General features: G+C 37.2%; 1 protein-coding gene and 1 pseudogene across 7 annotated transcripts in view; one reads left to right on the top strand and one right to left on the bottom strand.

Moving 5' to 3' along the window:
- The window catches only part of CCDC181 (coiled-coil domain containing 181), an 89083-nt gene that overhangs the window by 36880 nt on the left and 29880 nt on the right, over positions 1-22323 (top strand). For 4 of the 7 annotated variants that reach the window (XM_017868457.1, XM_017868452.1, XM_017868451.1 and 1 more), the window contains exons 2-4: positions 2348-2467; positions 4998-5948; positions 8150-8296. In XM_017868457.1, the coding sequence (XP_017723946.1) occupies positions 2348-2467; positions 4998-5948; positions 8150-8296 (1218 nt within the window). Of the gene's footprint in view, positions 1-2; positions 1568-2327; positions 2468-4997; positions 5949-8149; positions 8297-22323 lie in introns of those variants that run through there. The other 3 variants (XM_017868454.1, XM_017868456.1, XM_017868455.1) reach the window with 2 other exon arrangements.
- LOC108527256 (ornithine decarboxylase antizyme 1 pseudogene) lies at positions 16205-17046 on the bottom strand (annotated as a pseudogene).

The raw sequence follows: 22323 nt of genomic DNA on the forward strand, positions 1-22323 counted from the left end.
GAGGGATATAGAGGGAGAGAAGGGAAGGACGATGCGGAGATATTAATGGTGGGATAGAGGGTAAAGGTATAAACTTCTGGTAGAGCTGGGAGGGAAGGTAGGTCGTGAGGGAAGAAGCTTTCTGGTGGCGTCTTATCCTCTGGAGTCCGAGGTCCACCGAGTCTGGCATTGGTGGGGAAGTCTGGTAACACCTTGCTTCTCTACGTATGAAGGAAACTCTCTGAGGGTAGCTTAGACTAAGTTTTTGTCATATTCTTTCCCCTTTCAAAGTTCTTGAACGTGGAAAGTAATTATTTTGTCCCTGGGAGAAAAAGTCACTACCGAAATTGTAGCTTCCATTAAGAGGCAGTAATACTCATTTCGTTGGTGGTACCTTGGGATCCTGAATACAGATTAACATTATCACCTTAAGTTCATAAAATATTTGTCATTATACTTTGTGACAGGTTATGATTTTTAAAAAACTTATAGGATCACAGTTTTGGCAGGGTACACAGGAATAATGGGCCAGATGGTTTCATGATGTTATGGATTAGTTTTTGCTTAAGTACTTATTTTATATTAAAAGGCATTCTCTTTGACATGCTTTCAGTTCTTAGATTTTTAAGCAAGCATATGTTTAAAACGCTGTAAGACGGGACTCCATTATTTAGATTAAACTATTTTTGAATATCCTGAATTCTGGAAGAAAGTTATCAAAATTATGTATACATATGGACTTGGTTTAAGACTCCTACTGAAAGATCAGCAGTTCACCTATCCACATGGGATTTACCAGGCAGGGAGGAAGGAACTGATTTCCGTCTCTTACTGCGGTTCCCTATTAAGAGGGTAGAGTTGGTTTAAGCCACTTACCTAGATTTTTACTGATGATAAATATTGAAATTTAAATGTGCGAAACTCACAAGCATAAAGTAGGAAGTGTTAAGTGATTGTGTAAGATGTATTTTTGTTCTAGCTTGTTGACTGTGTACCACATGGACAGTACCCTGGAGATGAAGATTAGAAGAATTGCAGGGGTTGAATATCCTGTGACGCATTTGAAAAAGGCTTAAGGGATTTGATAACCAGAGTTTGTAATTTATGTTCTTTGTTTACTTGAGAACCAGTCATGAGGGTTTTTTTTTCTTCTAAAGTTACAGGAAAAGAATTGCACTTCAGATTTGATGCGACTTAATTTACTTCTCAGAGTCACCTTAACTATGACTTTTTTTTTTCCTTTGAATTATGGCATAATAGTATGACTTAAAGACCCCAACCTGTTAAGTTTTAATTACTGTGTTTTAATTTATTATACAGATCTTATGTTTTCATTTTAAATTTTAGTTTTCATGTGGGTGGGATTCTCTGTAAACAATAAAACATATCTACTAAAGTCTTCAGGCAACCATTTATTTATGAGTTCAGAACTATGTTTATCATAAAATAAGGGAAAGCACTGAAGAGTTCCAAAGATATATATTTATGTAACTCAAACATCTTAAAATAATAAATTTCAAGATTCCTGCTCTGAAAGGAAAACTGATTATTCCAAGGCATTGTGACTGTGAAAAGTGCTATTTTTACTGTAAGTATTTTGGATTACAGTGAGTTTTAGTTTATTCTGTGTCATTCATGGTGCCCTTGCTTTTAATTGGTGGGTAGTTAGACTTAACAGCTTAAGCAATTTAGCTTGTCTTGCAGTTAGGAAGTGAAACTCACTCTGAAGTGTGGATTTGGTTTCTCCAGATCACTTCAGAATTTGTGCTCAACCTGATTTAGAAACTATTGAAGGGCTTACTTTTGAGTCCTTTAGCAAATCTGCTTTGTATTTTTAGTTTAAAATAAATAAATATCTGGAAGGAATTATAGTCCAATGAATAGTTTAGAAAAAAAATAATAATTATACAGTTGAACATTAACAGTTATTTTTCAATAATAATTAAGTTGAATAATTAAGCATTATTATTCAGTAGTAACTTAGTCTGGCCAAAGGTTTGGGGAGAACAAAGCGAAGCTAATGACTAAAACAACTTGTGGATTATTTATTAATTCAGCATACCTAAAGTGTACCGAAAATTAACTTTATCTTGAGAGGGAAAGGGAACCAACATCAATAATTATTTGGGGAATTGGGGAAGGTGGGAGAGTTTTTAGGAATGTTTACCTATGGAAATGTCTTGCCATTGCAAATCTCTCTTTTATGGTGTATTCAAGTGCATGTTCATTTTGAACATTCCATTTTGTGTTTCTCTGTGTTACCTAGCTTACCTATAGCATTAATCTCCATATGCCATTCCTCCTCTAGAGTGGGCATAACATATACCTTATCTTTTAAAATCTTATAGCGTATTTTCTTCACAAACAGAAAATGAATGAAATTAAAGATACTGATTCCAAAAAAAGTGAAGAATACGAAGATGACTTTGAAAAGGACCTGGAGTGGTTAATTAATGAAAATGAAAAAAGTGATGCCAGCATAATAGAGGTATATGTTGCCAACAGCATTCATAATAATTATATTACAAAGTGCTTTGCAATTCTTTAAGGTTTTCACATTATTATCTCATCTAAACATCACAAAATTTCTTTGATCTACATTGGGTAAATTACTATTATCCTCATCTTAAAGATAAGAAAAATGAGGCATAGGTTGCTTAAATGTTGTATCCTAAGGCATAGGCAGATGATTTATTGTTTCATTTTCTAATTCAACAAGTATTAGTGAGAGAACAGTTATTACACTAGCATTTAATAAAACTAAAATGACCATTATAAAATTATAATTTAAGTAATATAAATAAATATTAAAATCATGATTTATTGCATTGAAAGTAAAAAATACAGTTAATTCCTACTTTCTGTGAACTTGGGTAAAAGCATGGGGTTATGCTATTAAAATAAATGAAAAATAAAGCAAATCCTCTAAACACATGACCTTTTAGCTAATATTTAAAACTTTAAGACTGAATTAGGTCTTCTTGGCAGTGAATATAGAGAAAAAAGTAAAGGGTCAAAGTCTGAGTCACAGGAATACTTCTAGGAAAAGTGGATCCATTAAGCATGGTCATATACTATTTATCAGAGATGTAAAAAGGAACTCCAGGAAAATTAACCAGTTCCTGCATCAAGATAGGTTATTTCTTTCTCTTTACATATGTATAATGTGTATATGTATTTCTATAAAACATATATGTATATATGCATATGTATGTGCGTATATATATGTGTATATGTAAGTTAGTATCAATAAGTAGGAAAAGGAATAGCACTGGGATATAAATAGGTGAACTTCAGAGGGATAATGATCAGAGTTATTATAGCAGAAGCCAGTTTTAAAGGTGTTAAGGAAAAGACTGTGAGGAAATGCAGGTTTTATATTACAGATTTCTTAGTTCCATTTTACTTTGAATATAATGGAAAAGACAAATGGGATACACAATATTTGAAGATGGAAACAGAGTCAAAAGTAAAGATTTTTCTAAGATGGCTTTTAAATGGGAGTTTTATGCATCCTAACAGAAAAATAAGCAGAATGAGTAGAGGCAGATACCCAGAATGGTAAAGTTGAACCAGTTTCTCAAGATTGGAAGGGTGTGAGATCCAAAGCACAGTGTGATAGAATTAGAGTGGTAATAGGAATGATTTATTGTTCCATTTTCTAATTCAGCAAGTATTAATGATCACCTATCATATATCAGAGGCTGTTCTAGGTGCTAGGGATATATATAGCTGGGATAAAATAAAAGTGCTGTTATGAATCTTACACATTCCAGTGGATGATTGTAATAACCTCTTCTTTTGAGGCTTTTGAGAAAAGGGTATGACTGAGCTAGAGATACGTAAGAGGGTTAGGGGAAGATTTGTAAAAAGTAGGTTTTCAAAAGAAAAGAAATAAAAGCCAAAGGAGAGTTTAGAAACAGAGACTATAAGAATGAACCAGAGATCTGCCATCCTCATGATACTGGAAAAATAAAAAAATGAACTAGAGAAGGCTAAAATGAACAATTGTGATACAGAGATCTTAGTTAAATCACAGTTAATTGGCAGTCATTTTAATGGGCTAGGTTTATTTGCTTGTCTGACTATCAGACAAGATGACCTTCACTGTCGCACAGGATGACCTATGAGCAAGTGAAGGAGGAAAGTGATTTTAAGGGGTTGAAGAGAGTAGTAACTCCCATAGGACTGCTTTAGGAGGGAGAGAACTTTGACAAAGAGAAAAAAATGTATATATAATATTTATATTACATACCTTTATATATTATATCTATTATATATTTATGTATAATATGTACAATTATATACATTTATATACTATATATTTATATATATATATACGCTTTTAGTTAGATATAGCAGAAGTGGAGTGGAGTTTTGTGCTGCACTGATACTGGTTTATGGTTCATGTGGAATTAATTATTTTTAATGTAATGCCAAGTTATCTGATGGTGGTTAGCATGGATTACTGGAATTTCTGAGTATAGTTGAAGAAGGAAAATCTGATCTAGAGGTAAAAATTGACCTGGAATGTAGATAGGTCCTGCAGATTATAGTGACAATAATAGTCTGAAGAGATTAAAAGAACCTCAAGTGATTAGGACTTGACCAAATAATTCGTCCTTGAAATGGTCTGGGGAGAAAGATATTTGATTGAAGAATGCAAATATTACAAGGAGGAAACATTTTGAAAATTGTTTTCTGAAAATGTAAAAGAGGAAAATTTTATAGAGGAAGGAATGCTAATATTGTTATTTGTAGTTAGATACATTAGCATACAAATGTTTAAAAATCAACATCAAATTCAAATTTAAAGTTGAATTTTTCCTGCATTGCTGTCACATGTATTTCCCTTGAATACTCGTAAGTATGAATTAGAATGTTATGAGCAAATTATGAGCAATAAACATTTAAGTTTTCCCATTCATAAAATAAATTACATGAACAGGAAAATCCCATTTTGTATGTCTACTGATAAATGAAGAATCTCAATTTTGACTGAAAATATCTTGTTTTAGATGGCTTGTGAGAAGGAGGAGAATATTAACCAAGACTTAAAAGAGAGTGGAATAGTAATAGAGCACAACAAACAGCATTCTGATCCTGACAAATCTTTGCAGGATGAGGCCTCACCAAGAAGAAATGACATAATTTCTGTACCAGGTATTCAATCTTTGGATCCCATATCAGATTCAGATAGCGAAAACTCTTTCCAGGAATCCAAACTAGAAAGCCAGAAAGACTTGGAGGAGGAAGAGGATGAGGAAGTAAGGAGATATATTATGGAGAAAATTGTACAAGCTAACAAGCTTCTACAGAATCAAGAACCCGTGAATGATAAAAGGGAGCGAAAACTTAAGTTCAAGGACAAATTAGTTGATTTGGAAGTTCCTCCACTAGAAGACACTAATACTTCTAAAAATTATTTTGAAAACGAAAGGAGTATGTTTGGGAAACTGTCACAGTTATGTATTTCCAATGATTTTGGACAAGAAAATGTGCTCCTGTCACTTACTAATGCAAGTTGTGAAGAAAACAAGGATAGGACAATACTGGTAGAAAGAGATGGAAAATTTGAACTTCTGAATTTACAAGACATTGCGAGTCAGGGGTTTTTGCCTCCCATTAATAATGCAAATAGTACAGAAAATGACCCTCAGCACTTGTTACTCAGATCTTCCAACTCCTCTGTCAGTGACACCAAGAAAGAAGATTCTGCAGCAAAGATTCATGCTGTTACTCACTCATCAACAGGAGAGCCACTGGTTTATATCCCTCAGCCACCACTCAACCGCAAGACTTGTCCAAGCTCTGCTGCCAACTCAGATCGAAGTAAAGGAAATGGGAAATATAATCACAGGACACAGTCTGCACATATCTCACCAGTGACTTCAACATACTGTCTTTCCCCTCGACAGAAAGAACTACAAAAACAACTAGAACAAAAGAGAGAAAAGCTGAAAAGAGAGGTGAGAACCTAAGTGGGCATTATATTAAAAGTAGAGCATATTTTACTGTTTTATAAATGCAGTGGGAATTAAAACAGTTGTTCAAACCACTGAAGACTTCTTTTGATTTCTTTATCTATTGTTAGATTGATTATTAAAAATGTGTATTTATGGAGTGAACATGGTGATTACTTTGGTCCTTGTAAGGATCACAAAGAATAGTAGACTGATCTGTTTTAGCGGAGAACTCAGTGATGACTTCATCTGATCCTTTCATTTTAAAGGTGAGACTCACGAGACGTTAAGTGACTGCTGAAAGTTATCTTGATATGATAGGAAAAATAAAATGTCAGATGGAAAAATGAAGGCACAAAGTATAGAGGTTTAGGAGGCAACAGGAAGACTTGGACTGTAATTCTTTTACTTGCATGTGTTTCATATTATGTTCTATGCCTACAGTTCTTTTACTTCCAGGATTTTAGTTTCAGATTAAGAATATATCCTAACATTCTTAATGAAAGGTCTCCAAAATGCCTTATAGAAATTAATTTTTTTGTTTTTCATATTTGTTCTTATGTGAAACGCTATGTATCTTATAATTGAGAATTCCAGGACTTAAACTGGTGAGTTTTCTCGGAATTATTTATATCAGTGCTCCAATTCTTTGTTTTACTGGAAACCTAATGGTATTAAGCTGAGCCATACAAAATGTCTAATTCTAAATACAAAGTTCAGCAGATAATACACTAGAAGTGACCTTGCAGATCATTTTGCAGATACGAAAATCTTGGAAAGTTAAAATAACTTTACCAAGGTATATCTGTATTTGTTAGTAGCAAACTGGAATAAAAATTTCCAGTTCTCTGGTACCCTTGAGAAATGGTGTGTTATCTACTTTATATGGGAAATTATCAGGGAAATCTCTGGCATTTAAATCAGGAATTGCATTAGCAAAAAAAAAAAAAAAAAAAAAAAGTGAAAAATGACTTTGTAAGAACGTTTAACCTCTAGCACACTCAGATAAGAACCTAAAAGGGTGCATGCTTATAGAGCTTCGCTAACTTGGTCACTAACAGCTGTAATAGTCAAACTAAGTTTACTTGATTCAGGTATAAAACAACACTTAAAAGTATAAGAATTTGGTGACAATACAAAATAATTTTTTGAGAATGACATCAATATGTTTGCTGTACACAGATGTGTAGGTATGTGTATATATTTTTACAAAAGTTATACCGGTGATTTTATATAGTTGTCACTGCATTTTTATTAATGAACTGATGTTAGTCTTTAGTGTGAAGGATGGATAATTCTGTTTTCATTTTGATTCTCTTTTCTGACTGTCATACTCTTTGTTCTGAAATACACTTTTGTCGTGTCGGTATCCTATAACTAAGTTGGCTCAAGACATGGTCTTCAAGTACTAAGACTTTTAACATGTTTTAGTTGGTTTCAGGGGAAGGCTTTGCTTTTTTATGCACACATTTTCTGGGTTGGGTTGCTATACTCTGTCTCTCTAACCTAAGTGCATCATTTCAGTGTTCTCTTTGGCAACTCCGTTAACGATCAGTGCTTTGGCTGTTAGCTTCTGTGTAATATACCTGAATGTTCCCCTTGGAAAGATAATCATCTTTTGTCATACTGTATTCATGCAAAGCATCCAAAGTCCTTTGTGTGAAATGGAAATGTATAAATAATGTAAAATTTAATCTTTAATAAATTCATTTATATTTTCTATAATATAGGCTACTTTAGGGCTCAGAAAATAGTATATAGATATTCTCAAATATATTTTACACTGTTTGGTAGAATTTTTCCTTTCCTCTCTTCTTTCTGTTCAATCAAAAGGAATTAGAAAGTCTTGCTATATTGTCAAAATGTAAGGAAAACACTTAGAATTCCATTATTTGAAGAAAATTTAACTATGAACTTGTTAAATTAGCCCAGCTAATGTTTGTATTTTGGGTAGAGATGGGGTTTCACCATGTGGGCCAGGCTGGTCTCAAACTCCTGACCTCAAGTGATCTGCCTGCCTCGGCCCTCCAAAGTGCTGGGATTACAGGCAGGAGCCACTGCGTCTGGCCTAGAAGGACCAATTTTCTGATGGAAAATTTCAGGATCAGGGAATCCTAATTTCAGATCTCAAAATATATCTCTCTACTCTGATAATTCATACAATTTTATTAATCTTTTAGTAATGTCTTTTCATATTCTTTTACTAGGAAGAGCAACGAAAAATAGAAGAAGAGAAAGAAAAAAAGAGAGAGAATGACATAGTATTTAAAGCATGGTTGCAAAAGAAAAGAAAGCAGGTCTTAGAAATGAGGAGAATTCAACGAGCAAAGGAAATTGAAGACATGAACAGTAGAGTAAGTAAAACTTCTCTGAAAAATAAGTTTATAGCCAGATATGAAAAGGCTGACCTTACTTTAGGCAGAAGGGAAGCTCCTGGATATGCAGACTACCACAGCCTATGGACAGTGTAGAAGAAGTTGTTCAAAGAACTACCCTTGCAAAAGAGGGCAACATGCAGATAGACTACAATTAGGTTCCTAAAGAGGCTTGTTGAAAATGAAATGATGTCTTATTTTGTTCAGAGCTTTGATGAACCAGAAAACCCGAGAAAGACTATCAATTTTTCAATTTTTTCAAGGTGTAACTTTGGTATTCAAAGCAGGACAAAGCTACAGGCCCCCTTCCCCACAAAACCCTACAGACTGATCTCACTTAAGACTAGACATATAGAAATCTTACGTAAATCTTTAGCAAATTAAAGACACCAAATTATTTAATTTAAAAGAATTAAAAAAACAGAAAATCCAAGAGAAAATTTAAAAATCATCCATATCCTTATTAAAAAAAGATATATATGTAAAGTAAATGTTGAAAATTCAACCCTAAGCTCTTCCAGGCTCATCTCCAGTGGTAATTACTTTTAACAGCGTGGTGCAAATCGTTTTATATCTTACTTATATTTATATATTTACATGACAAAAGTTTTATTCAGTTTTTTTCACTTCATCATGGAACTCTTTCTAGGCCATTATGTTTAAATCTCTCTTTTTCAAATAGCTGCATGGTATTACAATGTTAATTTATTAAGCCATTCTTCATTTGTAGATATTTAGGTTGGCTCCGATGTTGCGCTAGTTAACAGTGCTGTAGTGAAGCGGTACTTTCTATGGGAACATCAGTAATCTGTAGGAGAAGTTCTTCAGAGGGGAATTTATAATTTTTGAAGGTTTAGAGTGAAATGTTTGGTTAAAGATGCAAAAATAACCTCCCAAAAGATAATATGAATGTATAGTTCCTTCAACAGTATGTGAGAGTGAATGCTAACACCTGTTTCTCCAGCAGTGTGTGAGAGTGAATGACTAACACAGTGGGTGGGTTATCATCTTATTTTTTCTTCAAATTAATAATATACATGCTTGTGTATGAGTATGTGTGAGAAATAATAAGAGATAGATATAGGTCTCTACCCCTAGTTTTTGGCACACAGCTCCTAAAACCTTTTTAATTTCTTGAGTGATAGGGGTTCTATATGTATTTCTGGTTCTAATAACTGAGCTTTTATCCTGGCTTCTGACAAAGAGCTGCTAATTCCTTGGAACCTCTTAGGTGATAGGACTCTCTTTGTTCTAATAAAATGACTCTTGGTGGGCTCCTGGATAGGGACTGGCTGCCAGAAAGACTAAGCCATGATTAGAAGCTCGGAACTTTCGGTTCTAACTCCTTTCTTGTAGGAAGGGGGAAGGGGCTAGAGATTGAGTTAATAATCTCAATGACTATGTGATGAAGCCTTTATACAAATCCCGAAGCTGCAGGGTTCAGAGAGCTTCTAGGGTATGGGAAATGTGGTGTTGGGAGGGTGGCCTGCCCCCAAGAGGGCATGGAAGCTTCACACCCCTTCCCAAATACTTTGCCTTGTGTAGCTCTTCATTTGTCTTTTATTATATTATTTATTAATCAACTTGTAAATGTGTTTCCCTGAGTCATGTGAGTTGCTCTAGCAAATTAAACCTGAGGAGAGGGTCATGTTCCCACCACTCCCCACCCTGGCAATATATAGCTGGTCAGACAGAAGCACTGGTCACAATCTAGGCTTTTGATTGATATCTAAAGTGGAGGCAATCTTGAGGGATTGAGTCCTTAACACGAGATTTGATGCTAACTCCAGGGATATATTATCAGGATTGGATTAAACTGTAGGATACCCAGCTGGTGTTAAACTTGTCAGTGTGGGAAGTGGGAACCCTCCCACATTTTGGTAACCAGAGGTGAAGTATTCTGTGTTGAGTGTGAATGAGAAGGAAAAACAATTGGTTTTTCTATTTATATAGCATGTGTATTCTTCCGTGAATTTCCTGTTTATAATCTTTTCCTTTTTTAGTTTGGTTTTATTATCGAAGTGGTATATGAGAAATTTTGATCCTTTGTCTATTGATATGTTATATAATTTTTCCTAGTCTGAAAATATATTTTTTGTTACAGTGTTTATTATGCCATTTGTGGAAGTTTTTAGCTTTTTAAAATCTTGGGATGGGCAGTGCTTTCACAAGCAAGGCAGAAAAGACATAAACTAAAAGAGAAAATATGGAGAAATTTGACTGATAACTATATAGTAAAATAATAATATGCTGAGTAAGATTTATTTTAGGAAGGAAATTAGGGATCGGTAATAACAGATCTACTAATATCATTCATCACATCAGTAAGTAGACAAAAGAATATTATCTTGAAAGATATAGCAAAGGTATAATTTCTTTTTAAAAATTCCTAATAAAATGCAGATTATAAACACTATAATGGGGAAATACTCTAGGCATACCTGTTATAGTCAGAAACATGTAAGGTTCTATATTAAATAACTGTATTCTGATGTTTCAATCCAATTCATTAAGAAAAGGAAAGGAGGTAAAAATAATAGGAGTGATGCGGCCAAGATGGCTGACTAGATACAGCGGGGATTAGAGGCTCCCATCGGAAAAAAACATAATAAGCGTGTGAATCCTTCACTGGCAACCAAGGTATCCATGTTCTCTCATCAAACTTGACAAGAAGGCTGGCGTGACCCATGGACAGAAGGAAGAATAGTGTAGCGCCTGAGAGCTACACGGGAAAGGAGAACCCCCTCCCCCCAGCAAAGGGACTGCAGTGAATGAGCACGCTACCCAGAAGGGGAAACTGCTTTTTCCACAGAACTGTGCAACCCATGGATCATAAGATCCCACTAGAAAATCCAGGCCACTGGGGCCTAGCGTCCCAACCCTAGAACACGCAGATTCTTACAGCTTCTCAGCTGGAATCTGCTTAAGCCTACTGCACTCCTTGTGGGAGGGGTGACCAGTTTAAATCGTTGAGTTTCAGGTACGCACAAAATATCCAGGTGAAGATACTGAAGATTAGTTGGAGAAATTTATCTAGTTTTCGGGAGAAATGTTGAGACTGGAGATAGGAAATTAGCGATTTCAGAGTAGTTTGTGGATGGAGTAGTTTGTGCGATGAGGATATGGCCATAGAAATAGGTGGCAAGTGTTTTGGAGAAAGGCATAGAAGATGAGAGAATCAAAGGTCTGTGGGGGTGGATGTTCAATGGCTCTTCTATGTAGTTATAAATATACCTTGGGACTGGGATGGAGAGGAATATTGAGTCAGGAGTGATCAGAGTTGGTTAGATAACTATCTTTAATAGGACCAAATGATACAAATATCAAAGGAGAATGGGTTTTCTCAGGAAAATGGAGAAACACAATTTCGAAGACATATGGGGGAATGAAGAGAATATTAATTTATTTGTCTAACCACTGAAGTACTTGAAGTATGGCAGAAAATGCAGCTTCTGTTTCAGAGAAGATGTGGCTTGGGGGAGAATCAAAATTTGCATAAGATAGGAAATTTAGGGCCAGATCCCTTTCAGTGACTTGGGAGGATGGATGTTATTTGGGAGTTTTTATATCATTGAATAGGAATTACAGAGAACTAACAGGGGTTATGAAGGACAGGAGGAATTTGGGATTGGGTAAAGAAGCAGCACAGCATGTTGCTGTAGTGATTAAAGGTATAGAAGACAATAGGAGTTTATGTTTCAGTCAGTGACCATGGAAAACACAGCTATGGCCATACTGCTGATAGCTTCTTGGACGATGATGGGCCTTCAGGCCTCATGGCATTCCGTGTATTGAATTTTTTAAATGGGGTATTTGCAAAAATAAATGTACAGTATGTTCTGTTGTGCAATATTTGTACATAATTGTGCTATATTTGTACATAATAAATAGTAATCTTGGATTGTATTCTCAGAAAACATGAGTCACATTGAACATAATTTATTGCAAAATATTTATGTAGAAGACATCATGGTTATATATTTCCCTTTGAATATTTATTTTGTATATGTAGTATTTTTTGCTACATTTCAAGTCTGTCTCAAAAATAGATTTTAATGAGAAATAGTATCACAAGCTAATAGTATTCTGAAGTACTTTTATGAACTTTGTCTCTACTGAAGCTGAAATATAGCACAATTTGGTAGCTGATTAATTTGGCTTATTAATACATTGCTATAATAAGTGCATTATGTTGATTATTTCTGTGGGACATCCTGTATAATGTGAGTCATAGTTTCCAGAAAATATCTTTAGCATTTATAGATTGTGGAATGACCTTTTTTACATTAGATGAATAGAAGATCTTAGGTGATGTAATTTTATTGCCATTTTAAGAAAATAGCTAAAAACGTCTTTCCATCAGTTTTGAAATTTGCTTCTCTTGCTCAGTGCGATATATGTATACACACACATGAAAATGTATGTATGTATATAGTCTATGTTAACTGTCCATAGGTACTTGTATACCTTGTGTATTCTGCATTGGAGGTAATGTATTAATGTCAATGTAGTCTAGCTGGTTGATAGTGTTGTTAAGATCTTCTGCATGCTTATTGTTTTCCCCCATTTTTCCTATGAATTACTGAGAAAATAGTGTTAATAATTTCATCTATCATTGTGCCCCTTGCCTGTTTCTCCTTTGGTTCTGTTGAGTTTTGCTTCATGTATTTTAAATGTTGTGGGTATACATTTAGGACTTCATGTCTTCCTGATAATGACCTTTTCCCTTTATGAAATGTCCCTCATATCCTGAAGTCTGTTTTGTCTGAGGTTAATGTAGCCACACCAGTGTTCTTATGCTTACCATTTGCATGGTATAACTTTATTCATATTTTACTTTCAATGTATCCGTGGCTTTATATTTAAAGTGGTTTGTGCAGACGTCATATATTTGAATCTTCTAGTCCAGCAGTCCACTCCTTTTACTTAGTATTCACTTGTATTTAATTATTTTTTTAAATTATACTTTAAGTTCTGGAATACATATGCAGAAAGTAAAGGTTTGTTACACAGGTATACACGTGCCATGGTGATTTGCTGTACCCATCAACCTGGCATCTACTTTAGGTATTTCTTCTAATGCTATGTCCCCACTAACCCCCCACCCCCCGACAGGCCCAGTGTGTGATGTTCCCCTCCCTGTGTCCATGTGTTCTCATTGTTCAGCTTCCACTTATGAGTGAGAACATGCAGGGTTTGGTTTTCTGTTCCTGTGTTAGTTTGTTGAGAATGATGGTTTCCAGCTTCATCCATGTCGCTGCAAAGGACATGAACTCATCCTTTTTTATAGCTGCATGCTATTACATGGCATATAACTGCCACATTTTCTTTCTCCAGTCTATCATTTATGGGCATTTGGGTTGGTTCCAAGTCTTTGTTATTGTGAATAGTGCCTCAGTAAACATGCATGTGCATGTGTCTTTATAGTAGAATAATTTATAATGCTTTGGGTATACACCCAGTAATGGGATCGCTGGGTCAAATGGTATTTCTGGTTCTAGAGCCTTGAAGAATTGCCACACTGTCTTCCACAATGGTTGAACTAATTTACACTCCCACCAACAGTGTAAAAGAATTCCTATTTCTCCACATCCTCTCCAGCATCTATTGTTTCCTGACTTTTTAATGATCACCATTCTAACTGGTGTGAGATGGTATCTCATTGTGGTTTTAATTTTCATTTCTCTAATACTAGTGATGATGAGCTTTTTTTCATATGTCTATTGGCTGCATAAATGTCTTCTTAGAGAAGTGTCTGTTCATATCCTTTGCCCACTTTTTGATGGGGTTGTTTTTTTCTTGTAAATTTAAGTTCCTTGTAGATTCTGGATATTAGCCCTTTGTCCAGTGGATAGATTGCAAAAATTTTCTCCCATTCTGTAGGTTGCCTGTTCACTCTGATGATAGTTTCTCTTGCTCTGCAGAAGCTCTTTAGTTTAATTAGATCCCATTTGTCAATTTTGGCTTTTATTGCCATTGCTTTTGGTGTTTAGTCATGAAGTCTTTGCCCATGCCTGTGTCCTGAATGGTATTGCCTAGGTTTTCTTCTAGGGTTTTTATGGTTTTAGGTCTTATGTGTAAGTCTTTAATCCATCTTGAGTTAATTTTTGTATAAGGTGTAAGGAAGGGGTGCAGTTTCAGTTTTCTGCATATGGCTAGTCAGTTTTCTCAACACCATTTATTAAATAGGGAATCCTTTCCCCATTTCTTGTTTTTGTCACGTTTGTCAAAGATCAGGTGGTTGTAGATGTGTGGCATTATTTCTGAGTCTTCTATTCTGTTCCATTGGTCTATATATCTGTTTTGTTACCAGTACCCTGCTATTTGGGTTACTGTATCCTTGTAGTATAGTTTGAAGTCAGGTACCATGATGCCTCCAGCTTTGTTCTTTTTGCTTTGTATTGTCTTGGCTATGCAGGCTCTTTTTTTTGTTTCATATGAACTTTAAAGAAGTTTTTTCTATTTCTTTGAAGAAAGTCAATGGTAGCTTGATGGGGATAGCATTGAATCGGTAAATTACTTTGGGCAGTATGGCCATTTTCATAATATTGGTTCTTCCTGTCCATGAGCATGTAATGTTTTTCCATTTGTTCGTGTCCTCTCATTTCCTTGAGCAGTGGTTTGTAGTTCTCCTTGAAGAGGTCCTTCACATCCCTTGTAAGTTGTATTCTGAGGTATTTTATTCTCTTTGTAGCAATTGTGAATGGGAATTCACTCATGATTTGGCTCTGTTTGTACTATTGCTATATAGTAATGCTTGTTATTTTTGCATGTTGATTTTGTATCCTGAGACTTTGCTGAAGTTGCTTACCAGGTTAAGGAGACTTTGGGCTGAGACAATGGGGTTTTCCAAACATACAATAATATCATCTGCAGACAGAGACAATTTGACTTCCTCTCTTCCTATTTGAATACCCTGTATTTCTTTCTCTTGCCTGATTGCCCTAGCCAGAACTTCCAATACTATGTTGAATAGGAGTGGTGAGAGAGGGCATCCTCGTCTTGTGCCAGTTTTCAAAGGGAATGCTTCCAGCTTTTGCCCATTCAGTATGATATTGGCTGTGGATTTGTCATAAATAGCTCTTATTATTTTCAGATATGTCCCATCAATATTTAGTTTATTGAGAGGTTTTAGCATGAAGGGCTGTTGAATTTTATTGAAGGCCTTTTCTGCATCTATTGAGATAATCGTGTAGTTTTCGTCATTGTTTCTGTTTATATGATGGATTATGTTTATTGATTTGCATATGTTGAACCAGCCTTGCATCCCAGGGATGAAGCCGACTTGATCTTGAACTTTTTCATGTGCTGCTGGATTCAGTTTGCTTGTATTTTATTGAGGATTTTCACATCGATGTTCATCAGGGATATTGGCTTGAAATTTTCTTTTCTTGTTGTGTCTCTGCCAGGCTTTGGTATCAGGATGATGCTGGCTTCATAAAATAAGTTAGGTAGGAGGCCCTCTTTTTCTATTATTTGGAATAGTTTCAGAAGTAATGATACCAGCTCCTCTTTGTACTGCTGATAGAATTCAGCTGTGAACTGTCTGGTCCTCAGCTTTTTTTGGTTGGTAGGCTATTACTGCCTCAATTCCGAACTTGTTACTGGTCTATACAGGGATTTGACTTATTTCTGGTTTGGTTTTGGGAGGGTGTATGTGTCTAGGAATTTATCCATTTCTTTTAGATTTTGTAGTTTATTTGCAAAGAGGTGTTTTTAGTATTATATAGTTCATTATATGATGGTAGTTTGCATTTCTGTGTCATCAGTGGTGATACCCCCTTTATCATTTTTTTTATTGTGTCTATTTGATTCTTCTCTCTATTAGTCTGGAGAGCAGTCTATTTTGTTAATCTTTTCATAAAAACAGCTCCTGGATTAATTGATTTAATTGATTTTTTTTTTTTTAATCTGGAGTTGGCATTTATTTGCACAATTACAACATGTGGACAAACCCAGGTGAGATGAGTGAGTCTTCATTTCCACCCACCAGGCTGACAAGGGGTGGCCCCAGGGGCCGGATGCCCAGCCCCCAGGCGGCGGTACGCCTCCTCCTCTCCCCAAGACTCTCTCAAATGTGTAGGCCATGAAGCAAGCGTCGGGTCTCTTGGGGACAAGGGGATGCCCCAGTCTCACAATCTCAAAGCCCAAAAAGCTGAAGGTTCGGAGCAAGGCAGCTCTGTCCTCGTGGTTCTTGTGGAAGCAAATGAAGAAAGACATGGTCGGCTCGCAGCTGCTCCTCAGCGAATTTCAGGAGAGCTGCAAAGCTGTCCTTGCTCCCCTCAGGCAGCCGTCAGCGGGATCTCGATGTAGAGGCTGCCTCCACTCAGCACTGTTTGCCAGTTAATGCGTTTGGCGTCTGTGAGCCTGGACTGGAGGTTGAGAATCCTCATCTTGTCCTTGGAGGTTAGTTCCTCTGTTACATTCAGCCAATCATCGGAGTAGAATAAGTTAGCTGAAAGATTGTGATCCCTCTGACTATTCCCTCGCCCACCTGGGATCTTCAGGGGTGGGTGAGGGGCATCAGGAGCACCACCGAGACCCAAACCCGGGTTACTACAGCAGCGGAGGGAGAGCCTGGAACTCTCACTGCTGCTGCGGGGGTGGCTGTGCAGGCTTAGAAGCGGCATGGTGCGGCTGGCCTGGATGGTGGCACTGGGTTTATCCCCTTCCTTCTCTCTGGGGAAGCAGTGGCTATTGAGGGTCCGCTGTAGGGAGGATTTCACCATCAGGCCGCTGGAGTCCGAAACCAGGAAAACCTCCCCTGCGCCTCTCCCTCCTGCCATGGCTACTCACCATTCGTGATTAATTGATTTTTTTTTGAAGGGTTTTTCATGTCTCTATCTCCTTCAGTTCTGCTCTGATCTTAGTTATTTCTTGCCTTCTGCTAGCATTTGAATGTGTTTGCTCTTGCTTCTCTAGTTCTTTTAATTGTGATGTTAAAATGTTGATTTTAGATATTTCCCGCTTTCTCCTGTGGGCATTTAGTGCTATAAATTTCCCTTTAAACACTGCTTTAGCTGTGTCCCAGAGATCTGGTACATTGTGTCTTTGTTCTCATTGGTTTCAAAGAACTTATTTATTTCTGCCTTAATTTTGTTATTTACCCAGGAGAAGGTTGTTTTATTCAGGAGAAGGTTGTTCAGTTTCCATGTAGCTGTGCAGTTTTGAGTGAGTTTCTTAATCCTGAGTTCTAATTGGATTGCACTGTGGTGTGACAGGCTGTTTGTTATGATTTGCATTCTTTTGCATTTCCTGAGGAGTGCTTAACTTCCAACTATGTGGTCAGTTTTGGAATAAGTGGGATGTGGTGCTGAGAAGAATATATATTCTGTTGATTTGGGGTGGAGAGTTCTGTAGCTGTCTGTTAGCTCTGCTTGGTACAGAGCTGAGTTCAAGTCCTGAATATCCTTGTTAATTTTCTGTCTTGTTGATCTGTTTAATATTGACAGCAGGGTGTTAAAGCCTCCCACTGTTATTATGTGGGAGTCTAAGTCTCTTTGTAGGTCTCTAAGGGCTTGCTTTATGAATCTGGGTGCTCATGTATCAGGTGCATATATATTTAGGATAGTCAGCCCTTCTTGTTGCATTGATCCCTTTACCATTATGTAATGCCCTTCTTTGTCTTTTTTGATCTTTTTTGGCTTAAAGTCTGTTTTATTAGAGACTAGTATTGCAATCCCTGCTTTTTTTTTTTTTTTTTTTCTTTTCATTTGCTTGGTAAATATTCCTCCATCCCTTTATTTTGAGCCTATGTGTGCCTTTGCACATGAGATGAGCCTCCTGAATACAGCACACCTATGGGTCTTGACTCTTTATCCGATTTGCCAGTCTGTGTCTTTTAGTTGGGCCCCATTTACAGTAAAGGTTAATATTGTTATGTGTGAATTTGATCCTGTCATTATGATGCTAGCTGGTTATTTTGCCTGTTAGTTGATGCAGTTTCTTCATAGTGTCAATGGTCTTTACAATTGGCATGTTTTTTGCAGTGGCTGGTACCCATTTTTCCTTTCCATATTTCGTCCTTCCTTCAGGAGCTCTTTTAAGGCAGGCCTGGTGGTGACAAAATCTCTCAGCATTTGCTTGTCTGTAAAGGATTTTATTTCTCCTTTGCTTATGAAGCTTAGTTTGGCTGGATATGAAATTCTGGGTTGAAAATTCTTTTCTTTAAGAATGTTGAATATTGGCCCCTACTCTCTTCTGGCTTGTAGGGTTTCTGCAGAGAGATCTGCTGTTAGTCTGATGAGCTTCCCTTTGTGGGTAACCCGACCTTTCTCTCTGGCTGCCCTTAACATTTTTTCCTTCATTTCAACTTTGGTGAATCTGACAATTATGTGTCTTGGAGTTGCTCTTCTCGAGGAGTATCTTTGTGGTGTTCTCTGTATTTCCTGAATTTGAATGTTGGCCTGCCTTGCTAGGTTGGGGAAGTTCTTCTGGATAATATCCTGAAGAGTGTTTTCCAACTTGGTTCCATTCTCCCCGTCACTTTCAGGTATACCAATCAAATGTAGGTTTGGTCTTTTCACATAGTCCCAAATTTCTTGGAGGCTTTGTTCATTGCTTTTCATTATTTTTTCTCTAATCTTGTCTTCATGCTTTATTTCATCAAGTTGATCTTCAATCTCTGCTATCCTTTCTTCTGCTGGATCGATTCAGCTGTTGTTACTTGTGTATGCTTCACGAAGTTCTCATGCTGTGTTTTTCAGCTCCATCAGGTCATTTATGTTCTTCTCTAAACTGGTTATTCTAGTTAGCAGTTCCTGTAACCTTTTATCAAGGTTCTTAGCTTCCTTGCATTGGGTTAGAACATGCTCCTTTAGTTCAGAGGAGTTTGTTATTTCCCACCTTCTGAAGCCTACTTCTGTCAATTCGTCAAACTCATTCTCTGTCCAGTTTTGTTCCCTTGTTGGCAAGGAGTTGTAATCCTTTGGAGGAGAAGAGGAATTCTGGTTTTTGGAGTTTTCAGCCTTTTTGCGCCGGGCTTTCCTTGTCTTTATGGATTTATCTACCTTTGGTCTTTGATGTTGGTGATCTTTGGATGGGGTTTTCATGTGGATATCCTTTTTGTTGATGTTGATGCTATTCCTTTCTGTTTGTTAGTTTTCCTTCTAACAGTCAGGCCTCTCTGCTTCAAGTCTGCTGGAGTTTGCTGGAGGTCCACTCCAGACCTTGTTTGCTTGGGTATCACTAGCAGAGGCTGCAAAACAGTAAAGATTGCTTCCTGTTCCCTCCTCTGTAAGCTTTGTCCCAGACGGGCACCCGCCAGAGCTCTCCTGTGTGAGGTATCTCTCGACCCCTGCTGGGAGGTGTCTCCCAGTTAGGAGGCACGGGGGTTAGGGACCCACTTGAGGAGGCAGTCTGTCCCTTAGCAGAGCTCAAGCACTGTCCTGGGAAATCTGCTGCTCTCTTCAGAGCTGGCAGGCAGGGACATTTAAGTCTGCTGAAGCTGTGCCGGCAGCCACCTTTTCCCCCAGGTGCTCTGTCCCAGGGTGATGGGAGTTTTATCTATAAGCCCCTGACTGGGGCTGCTGCCTTTCTTTCCTATATGCCCTGCCCAGAGAGGAGTAATCTAGAGAGGCAGTCTGGCTTTGCCAAACTGTGGTGGGCTCCGCCCAGTTCCAACTTCCTGGCTGTGAGTGGAAAACTGCCTACTCAAGCCTCAGTAATGGTGGACGCCCCTCCCCACACCAAGCTCAAGCATCCCAGGTCAACTTCAGACTGCTGTGCTGGCAGTGAGAATTTCAAGCCAGTGGATCTTAGCTTGCTGGGCTTTGTCGGGGTGAGATCCACTGAGCTAAACCACTTGGCTCCCTGGCTTTAGCCCCATTTCCAGGGGAGTGAGTGGTCATCTCTCGCTGGCAGTCCAGTATGAAGAAAAACTCCTGCAGCTAGCTCGGTGTCTTCCCAAATGGCTGCCCAGTTTTGTGCTTGAAACCCAGGGCCCTGGTGGTATAGGCATTCAAGGGAATCTCCTGGTCTCCTGGTTGTGAAGACCCTGGGAAAAGCATGGTATTTGGGCCATATTGCACTGTTCCTTATAGCACAGTCCCTCACGGCTTCCCTTGGCTAGGGGAGGGAGTTCCCTGACCCTTTGTACTTCCCAGGTAAGGTGATGCTTCACCCTGCCTTGGCTCACTCTCTGTGGGCTGCACCCACTGCCTAACCAGTCCCAGTGATATGAGCAGAGTACCTCAGTTAGAAACGCAGGAATCACCTGCCTTCTGTGTTGATCTCGCTGGGAGCTGCAGACCGGAGCTGTTCCCATTTGGCTGTCTTGCCAGCCACCCCTGTATTTAATTATAATTATTGATCTGATAGTTTTTAAATCTGTCATTTTGATATTTGTTATCTATTTGTTCAATTACTCATCCTTTTCTGCTTTCTAATCAAGTGTTTAAAAAACAGTCCTTTTTATTTTCTTATATACTTTTTAGGTATGCCTCTGCATGCTTTTTTAAAAGTATTGCTCTGATTATAATATATATACTGAATGTGTGGAATATCACCTTTTGAAGAATTTTTGTTTTCCTTTTGCTGGATCTAGAATTTGAGGCTGATAGATATTTTTCCCCTGCAGCATTTTAAAGATGATGTTCAATTGTTTTACAACGTCCATTGTTTCTATTCAGAGGTCGACTATCATTCTTATCATTATTCTTGTGTATATAATAAGTTTTTTTCCTCTTGCTTCTTTAAAATTTTCCTAGCTTTGGTTTTTAGAAGTTTATTACATGTGTGATTTTCTTTGAATTTACCTAACCTGGGTTTTGCTGAGCTTCTTGGATCTTTATGTTCATGTTTTGTACCAGATTTGGGAAATTCTCAGCCACACTATTTCTTCAAAGGTTTTTATTTTTTATGTTTTTTTTCTACTTCATCTTTTTTCTCTTCTCCTTCTGAAAATCAAATTTTACATATGTTAGAACACGTGCTGTTATCTCATGTTACTAAACTTCTGTTTACTGAAATTTTTTTTCCTTTGTTCAGTTTAAATCATTTCTGTTGATCCATCTTGAGGCATCAGTACTTCTGCAGTGTTCATTCCACTGTCAAGCGCATTCAGGGAATTTAGCTTGTGTTTTTTTTTTTTTTTTTTTTTTTTTTTTTTTTTTTTTTTTTGTTTTTTTTTTTTTTTTTTAATTTTTTTGTAGTGTTTGTTTAATTTCTTTTTTTTAATTATACTTTTAAGTTCTAGGGTACATGTGCACAACATGCAGGTTTGTTACATATGTATACATGTACCATGTTGGTGTGCTGCATCTGTTAACTCATCCTTTACATTAGGTATATCTCCTAATGCTATCTCTGCACCCCACGACAGGCCCCGGTGTATGATGTTCCCCACCCTGTGTCCAAGTGTTCTCATTGTTTGATTCCCACCTATGAGTGAGAACATGCAGTGTTTGGTTTTCTGTCCTTGTGATAGTTTGCTCAGAATGATGGTTTCATCCTTTTTTATGGCTGCATAGTATTCCATGATATATGGAATATATATACATGTGCCACATTTTCTTAATCCAGTCTCTCACTGATGGACATTTGGGTTGGTTCCAAGTCTTTGCTATTGTGAATAGTGCCGCAATAAACATATGTGTGCATGTGTCTTTATGGCAACATGATTTATAATCCTTTGGGTATATACCCAGTAATGGGATGGCTAGGTCACATGGTATTTCTAGTTCTAGATCCTTGAGGAATCGCCACACTGTCTTCCACAATGTTTGAACTAGTTGACAGTCCCCCACCAACAATGTAAAAGCATTCCTATTTCTCTACATCCTCTCCAGCACCTGTTGTTTCCTGACTTTTTAATGATTGACATTCTAACTGGTGTGAGATGGTATCTCATTGTGGTTTTGATTTGCATTTCTCTGATGGCTAGTGATGATGAGCATTTTTTCAAGTGTCTGTTGGCTGCATAAATGTCTTCTTTTGAGAAGTGTCTATTCATATCCTTTGCCCACTTTTTGATGGGGTTGTTTGTTTTTTTCTTGTAAATTTGTTTA

Source organism: Rhinopithecus bieti, unplaced genomic scaffold (genome assembly GCF_001698545.2).
Source record: "Rhinopithecus bieti isolate Rb0 unplaced genomic scaffold, ASM169854v2 scaffold_4101, whole genome shotgun sequence".
In the NCBI taxonomy this organism is placed as follows: domain Eukaryota; kingdom Metazoa; phylum Chordata; class Mammalia; order Primates; family Cercopithecidae; genus Rhinopithecus; species Rhinopithecus bieti.